This window comes from Haplochromis burtoni, unplaced genomic scaffold (genome assembly GCF_018398535.1).
Source record: "Haplochromis burtoni strain Fernald_Lab_line unplaced genomic scaffold, NCSU_Asbu1 Contig_831, whole genome shotgun sequence".
Taxonomy (NCBI): Eukaryota; Metazoa; Chordata; class Actinopteri; order Cichliformes; family Cichlidae; genus Haplochromis; species Haplochromis burtoni.
In genome coordinates, this window is record NW_024583192.1 from 1,358 (window position 1) to 10,000 (window position 8,643).

At 47.4% G+C, this 8,643-nt stretch overlaps 1 protein-coding gene across 1 annotated transcript in view; it reads left to right on the forward strand.

Annotated features, from left to right (window-relative positions):
* Positions 1-1,687: 1,687 nt before the first annotated feature.
* Positions 1,688-8,643, forward strand: part of camk2a (calcium/calmodulin-dependent protein kinase II alpha) — a 45,864-nt gene continuing 38,908 nt past the window's right edge. The window contains exons 1-2 of the mRNA XM_042215819.1: positions 1,688-2,035; positions 3,424-3,518. Coding sequence (XP_042071753.1) covers positions 1,974-2,035; positions 3,424-3,518 — 157 coding nt within the window. The 5' untranslated portion in view covers positions 1,688-1,973. The remainder of the gene's footprint in view (positions 2,036-3,423; positions 3,519-8,643) is intronic.

Consider the following 8,643-nt stretch of genomic DNA (forward strand, 5'->3'; position numbering starts at 1 on the left):
ATGGGTGGGTGGATGAAGAGATGGATGAAGGGGTGGATGGATGGAGGGATGGATTGATGGATGGATGGTGGATGGATGGATGGATGGATGGGATGGGGGTGGATGGATGGATGGATGGAGATGGATGGATGGATGGATGGATGGATGGATGGATGGAGTGGATGGATGGATGGATGATGGATGGGTGGATGGATGAGTGGGATGGATGGACTGATGGATGGAGGGATGGACTGTGGAGGATGGATGGACTGATGATGGATGGATGGAGGGATGGATTGATGGATGGACTGATGGAGGGATGGGGATGGAGGGTGGATGGATGGATGGATGGATGGATGGAGGGATGGATGGATGATGATGGAGGGATGGACTGATGGATGGACCGATGATGGGTGGATGGATGGGTGGGGTGGATGGATGGAGTGGATGATGGATGGGATGGATGGGATGGGATGGATTGAGGGATGAGGATGGATGGATGGAGGGATGGATGGATGGATGGATGATGATGATGGATGGACTGGATGGGTGGACGATGATGGGTGGATGGATGGAGGGATGGACTGATGGATGGATGGACTGATGGATGGAGGGATGGACGGATGGAGGGATGGACGGATGGAGGGATGGACGGATGGAGGGATGGACGGATGGATGGAGGGATGGACTGATGGATGGATGGATGGATGGACTGATGGATGGATGGATGGACTGATGGATGGAGTGATGGATGGATGGATGGATGGACTGATGGATGGAGGGATGGATGGATGGATGGATGGATGGACTGATGGATGGATGGATGGATGGATGGATGGATGGATGGATGGATGGATGGACAAACAAAGTTTCAGCATCACAGACTCAAACAGCTGCTGCTGTCATCTTATTACAGTTAAAGTTTACTTTGGAACCAGCCAATCAGAAACCACCATATGGTATCACATCTGTTCACTCATCAGCCCAGAGCTCCCAGTGCTGTGAGGGATGCTGGGTTGGTGTTTTGCCCACTCACAGCGTGTTCTCGGGGTTTGGAGATGAGCTCAGCCTGAACTCTGCTGACCAATCAGCTCTGCTTCAGTCCTGCTCTTCATCCCCAGAGAGAGGAGGAGGAGGCGAGGAGGCTCGAAAGGAGGAAGCCGAGCAGAAAAGATGAGTGACAGGAAGAAGGAAGCTCGTCCCAGCGGAGATAAACAAAGCTAAAAATAAAACTGGAGACCTGAGAAGTCGGCTCCTCCGACTGCTGGACTCAAACACAGACACTGATCGCTGTCAGTCATGATCAGCTGATTTATTATCAGCTGTTTCTGGAAATACCCTGGGATTCCCCCCCACCTCCGCAAGGGTACCCTGACCTCCTCACTGTGGTTGTCTTGTTCCTAGTACAAACTGGGTGCAAACCACTCTTCCTGTAGTAGGAAGCATGATGTAGTATAGCAGTGGCAGTATTTACAGTACTGTGTGTACTGCAGTACCACTGGCTGCAGTAGTATTATTAATAGTAGTATCACTGATATTTGCAGTTTAATCTGCAGTTTTTGGATCTCTCACTTTTTTACTTTATGCTCACAGCGAGGATGCAGTTACCATAGCGACTGTGTGTGTGTGTGTCCTGCGCTCTGATTGGCTGGCAGGGTTGTGGGCGGTCAGGGCGAGCCTCTCACAACCTCCCTCTCTCTCTCGCAGCCTCAGATCGGCACAGAGAGACGAGAGGTGCAGCTCTTCCTCACTGCTCTCTCCATCATCCCTCCATCTTCCTCCTCCTCTTCCTCCTCCTCCTCTACCTCCGTCTGCAGCCAAACTCTCTCTCTCTCTCTCTTTGCCACCTCTGCTTCTTCTTCTCTCTCTGCCTCCTCTTCTTCATCCCTCCGACACACTCAGACGGGTCTGACTCTTGGGCTTCATCACCATCATCATTATCCTCGGAGGAAGACGACAGGGAGCTCCCTGACCCCTCGCCCCACAGGGTCACCATGGCAACGGTCATCTGCACTCGTTTTACTGAAGAGTATCAGCTGTATGAGGAGCTGGGCAAGTGAGTGTGGTCGTCTTCATCCCCACGTTATGGTTAAACAAAGAGTGCGAATCAGAAATGTTCAATAATCTGCTTTATATCAGGAATCAGAAGCCTTTAATCGTTTCATCGTTATTCCACCGTCCTCTCACAAGTTGTTTGATTTTTTTTAGCTCATGTGTCAAATAAAACTTTATTTAAAATGTTTTAAATATTTGATTTTTTTCTTTATATTTTCTGCAGGATTTTCTAAGAGATTCACATTTAATGAGACAAATCTCATTATTATCATTATTATTGTTATTATTATTATTAAATAAGTTTCCTTATAATCAAAGTTGTCTTAGTAATGATTATTCTGATGATGTCACACAGGTGGTGTACTGTGTTTATGTTTGGATATAATTGTAAACGGCAGTAACAGATGCAAAGATGCTGATAACGACTCGATCTGTCTGATGGTTTATTGATTATTGATCAAGCTGCTGATCAGTAAAGATGGCTGATGAATGCAGAGAAAGATGGAGAGAGAAGTGTAACACCTTTCTGACCCCATCCCACTCACCGCCCACACTCACACGCGCACGCACACACACACACACACACTCTCACACACACACTCATGCACACACACTCATACACTCACACACACACGCGCGCACACACACACTCTCACACACACACACACACACACACACACACACACACTCACCACATCTGTCTCTCTCTCTCTCTCTCTCACTCTCTCTCTCTCTCTCTCTCTCTCTCTCTCTCTCTCTCTCTCTCACACACACACAGACACACACATAATGCCAGGTCTCTTACATAATGTGATGGTGGGTGGCAGAATGCAGCTTTCATAAGAAACAGAAAGCTTTCTGCAGAAACTACAGCTTCACTTCCAGCCATAAAAGGATCGTCGTGAATAACTGTTCATCAGTGTTACTGTTATTGATCACTGATTGAGTTATAAAAACAAATCTTCAATCTCTCCCATAGTGTATCTGGTCTTTCTTTAGAGATGAACAGATGTGGCTTTAAACCACAGACTGTATATAAAAGATGGAAGTTTGTGAAGCCTCCACCATTGGTGTCTCCTTTTTCCTCAGATCTGTGTATGCAGACTGAAAACCATGCTAGCTAGCATTAGCTGATGACATCACTCCACGCTGTACTTATATGTTCACACCTGGAAACAAAAGGATGCAATTCCACCAAAAAGCAGTGGGTGACGTCTCAGGTCTCGTTATGAGGATGGAGCCTGCCTCCTGTGGCCGTTAGAGGAACTGCATGTTTCCATGCTAGCTTCATGTTTCAGCCGTGCTTCACTTAAAGTGAAGGTCTCTCGCTCTGAGAGGATGAGCCGTGTCCTTTATCTGCCTGATCGGTTCCTCCTGTCGTGTTTCCAGGGGAGCGTTCTCAGTTGTGCGGCGCTGCGTGAAGGTCCTGTCGGGTCAGGAGTACGCCGCCAAGATCATCAACACCAAGAAGCTGTCTGCCAGAGGTGAGGACATGCTAACTCTTTTTAAGACATGCTAACTCTTGTTAGCGACTGAATCAGAACACCAGACGTTTGAGCGCTCGACGGCGAGCTCTTAAACGTCTGTAGTGACGGCTGAACCCTCACCGACCTCCACGCTAACAGCCCTGCAGCTGTAGTTTGAATAGTCCTCATTCATCTGCTCGGCATTTTAGAGTTCACGACTCACACAGTCACACTGATCCATTGCTTTCTTACCAAGACGCTGACACGTCTGCAGACAGTCACTGAGCTGTGCTGAAACATTTTAAACCAGGACCTGCTCGCCTTCAAAGTAAAATCTGTGCTTTCTGAAGCCTGTGAAGCACAGCTTTTATTCTGAAAGCAGACAGTTGCATCCTTTAGTTTCACAGCTGCTTAGCAACTGGTTGCAGACAAGATGGCTTCACCATAACCTGCATCAGTCTGTCAGAGACCGAAGCCGTCACCAAACCTCCAGCATCCACTCGCCAACCTGTCGGTGAATACCAACGTGTCTGTACTGGTCAGCAGTTACCAGGCAACAGCTAACTGGTCTGTAGCCCTGTGTGCCTGTGACTTTTGGAAAAGGCTGTTTGGATGGACAACGTTGGCTGATTCATACAAACTGCCTGATCCCAACATAGAAGTACCACGCTAGCAGGCTAACATTAGCATGCGCTCTGTCAGGTAACGAGGTACAAACACCTGACGACTCTTCTTCAGTCCTCAGGTATCTGTGGTACAAACGGGCTCAGTACTGCAGGTGATTCTGTCACTTCACACAAACTCATCACCTTAAATCTGAGAAACAATAAGACGTGAAACACAATCTGATTGCTCCATCAGTGACACGTGACCGAGTTTAAGACGTGATGAAAGACACACCTGAGAAAGGTGCGATCAGCATCTTCCCACAAATATATGCTGCAACCTATTGTTTTACTCGAGTACTGAAATTAAATCAGTACTTTAGCCTGTACCTGTACCTGAGTGAGGAACGTGTGACCTCGCTTAAATCCTGTGTGCAACCTCATCAGCTCTTTGTTTGTGTCACTGTGGGGTTTGTGTCGTTTGACTGGAGGACACCATTTCTAATGGCTAACTGGCAAGCCAGTGCTGCTCACTTGGTGCACAGACGTGGATTCAGTGGGCGTTTCCTGAGACGTCACATAGAAATCAGTCACAGACTGTCAGAGGCAGTCAGAGGAGGAGGAGTGAACATGCTACATCACTTGCAACGTGGCTGGCTGTAGCTCAGGTGGCAGAGCAGGTCAGCCACTAATCAGAAGGTCGGTGGTTCGATCCTAGGCTGCCTCCTGGCTGCACGGCAAATACCCTTGGGCAAGATACTAACTGTTTGCCTACTGGTGGTGGTCAGAGGGCCCGGTGGCGCCAGTGTCCGGCAGCCTCGCCTCTGTCAGTGCAGCGGTGGCTACGATGTAGCTGCCATCACTAGTGTGTGAATGACTGAATGTTGTGTAAAGCGCTGTACAAATACAGGCCATTTACCATCGTCACCTTGTTCTTTTTCATCATGACAGAAATCAGCTGTCAGTAAAGCTGCCTTCAGTGTAACGATCAGCCGTGCATACATATGTAGCGACACCTCCACCCAGCCTCCACCACAACCAAAGACCCTCTGAGGCAGTAAAGTCGTTGTGCAGCTAAAGTTTAAAATGTTTTTTTACATTATTATTAACTTCCTGTGATGTCGAGCTTCACCTCAGGTTTAAAACCAACGTGAGGCCCAAACTTGGCCTCTGCTGACCAGGCCGGGTGAACGGGAGTGACATCACACACTGCTAGCTCATGAGCTAACACACGACTACAACTTCACAAGTTGGCCGTTGTGTCCATGTCACACATGCTCAGTGTTGTGCACAGAGACATATTAGGAGGTTGGGGTGTGATGAAGGATGATGATGTCACTTCCTGGTTGAAGCCCAGTAGGTTTAGGAGAGCTTGTAGTTTTAGATTTTAGCAGGAAGTCACAGACCATGTCTCTAACATATCACACACCTGAGCCACAGACTCAGGTGTGTGTGATCCAGGTGTGTGTGATCCAGGTGTGTGTGATCCAGGTGTGTGTGATCCAGGTGTGTGTGATCCAGGTGTGTGTGATCCAGGTGTGGCATCTTGTGGACGAGCTCGGTCTGTGTGAAACCTTCGTTGTTGTGACTGTTGTGCTTGTGATTATTTGTCTGAAACAAACATTGAGCGTCTCCTCATGGCGAGCTGGTATTCATTGCTTTTAAGCCCATCCCACTTTGCATACCTAAATCACATGACCTGTGTGTCTGGATCTTGGTCACATGAGCGTGTTAGCGTGCGGGAGCTCAGACAGGTGTGTTTAATGACATCAGCATCATGTAAAGTTATGCGTTCATAAAACCACGGCGCTCATTTGGTTTTCTCGCTAACTTCCTGTTAGCGTGCTTGGTTGTGCTTTGGATGGAAACCTTCCTCCCCCTCCTCCCCCTCGTCTCCCACACGTTCCAACATGACGGCAAAGCTGAAAGAAACAGCGAAGCTGCATCTTTCTCTACATTCTGTTGATTTTTTTCACATCGCTATTCTGGTTTCAGATTTCCTTCGGTTGCTTAGCAACACCCTGCAAAGTTGACAAAGAAGTGTGTGTGTTCATCTCTCCATCTCTTTCCTTCAGTTGACTCTGCAGGACAAACTACTGCTGAAGCGTCGCCGCGGTTACATAATGAGTGTCTCTGCAGGTGTTCACTCACCTGCTGGGGGGAAACGTCCAATCAGATCTCTTTAATTTCAAACCAGCAGCACGCCATCGTCACACTGCGGTCATTCGCCTGCATCACTGTCACCTCAAACCTGCAACACGAAACATGACATTAATGAATTAATGATTGACTCACAGTCAATCAAACTTTATTCGTACTGCATGCTGAACAGAGGTCACCTGAGGTCAGAGTCGTCACATCTGAGTGACCACAGGAGTTATTAATGACGCGTGCACAGACCACAAACCAGTCAAACCAGTCAAACCAGCACATACACATATATACATATAATAGAATTTAATACATATGGATGCAAAATAATTACTCACTGAAAAATAACAATAATAAAAAGTAAACACAAATACATTTTAAACATTCAGGTGTCGGTTCACTTTTATGGTAAAGATCCTCCAAAAATACAGATCAGAAATTATATAAACAAGAATAAAATAATGAAATAAAATAATTATTAAAAATAAATCAGACAAAATAGTTTCAGGATAAATAAAAGTAGGAGCTTAAAAAAGAGAAAAGAAATCAGAAAATAAACACAAAAGGATTGTTTAAAAATAGATTAGTTGTTTTAAATACAAACAGCAAAAAATATATTTAAAAATTAAAACCCTATAAAATAAAATTGTACAGATTCTGAAAACCACACTGTTGGCTCTAACAATCACTCATGATGATAAAGATGATTTCATTAAACAAGCTGTCTCGTTTCTGAGGTGGAGTCTCCTGCACATCGCCGCCGTCTCCTCCCACAGAGGCGGAGCTACCGCTCAGAGCTGCTGTCACAGCGTCCGTACTTGTAACGTCCACCTAAACCGTGAACCCGTGCAGCACTCAGACCATCCACATCAGACTGGACCTGCGGCGAGGTCCAGTCTGATGTGCTAGCTGTGGACACGTCTGCCTCCTCTTCACTGTGTTGGAAGTCGATGATGCTCAAAGTTCCAAAACCTACATGTGAAAACCTCTCAGCAGAAACCATGACCACATTGATCGATCCGCATTTGACTGCATCGATTGGCCAGCACTTTGGATGGCGCTGGAGACCGAGCACATCCCACCAAAAGTCATTAAGCTCCTGCAGGAAAATTACAACGGATCATCGAGCCAAATACGCAGCCGTAATGAGCTGCCGACTAAATTCACCATCCGCACTGGAGTCTGCCAGGGCGCTGTCGCCTCACTGCTGCTCTTCAACATCGTAGTCGACGCCATCATGAGGAAAGTCTTCAGGGGCAGACGCGGAGTCCGGTTTGATGAAAATGGCACCGTGACGGATCTCGTGTTTGCAGATGACAGCACTGTGCTGGCCGAGGATGACGCCGAAGCCACGGACGCTCTATACAAGCTCACACGCACCGCCGAGTCATATGGCTTCAAGATAAACACTGACAAGATGACAACAGATGGGTCGCCTGCCAACGTCTACCTCAACGGTGTCCAAATAGAGCAAGTCCAGCAGTTCAAATACCTGGACTCACTGATCGAGCAAAGGAAGGTTGGTTCCACGGCAGAGATCCACAGTCGAATAGGTCACGCAACTGCAGCATTCGCTTCTCTAAAGTGGTGCTTGTGGAAGCGAACCAATATTTCCATCTCGACCAAAATCCGCTGTTTCCGGATGCTGATCCTCCCGATATTGCTCTATGGATCTGAAATGTGGACAGTGCTCAGAGCGGACCTCAACAAACTCGACGTTTTCCAGATGCGCTGCCTTCGACAGATATTACAAGTGTCACTTCGAGACCACCTTCGAAACGAGGACATCTGATAGAGATGCGGCAACCAACCGCCAATCGAGGGCCAAATTCAAAAACGCTGATTGCGATGGTTTGGCCATGTGTGTCAAATGGATGCGAGCAGACTACCACATCAACTCCTCTGGCGTAAACAACCCACCCAGTGGAGAATCCACAGAACGGCACCAAAGAAAACATGGCTAAAACAGGTCAAAGATGACATCAGGGGCAGAATAAATCTCGACGAGGCCAGGACAATCGCCAACGATCGCCATGCATGGCAACGAGTTGTGAAGGAAATTCGACAACCATTGGCACCCACAGCAGCGTATGGGCTCAGGAGTCGATGCACACCCAACACCAGCTAGGGGTCAAAGAGAAAGATGACCCCATCACTCTTCAGTTTCATGGAGGAACTATTTTCTCTCTAAAATCGACAAAGAGCAGCGGGCTGAATATTGACTTCCTGTCATGCTGTCACAGCCATGATGCTTTCATGACGCTGCGGGGGACACACGTGTGACCTCGGAAAATGTTGCTATCTTGTTAAAATGTTACTATTCAGCTCAGTTCAGTGATGTTTATATAGCAGCACAGCGACAGTCGCCTCCACGTGTTTCATGTTGT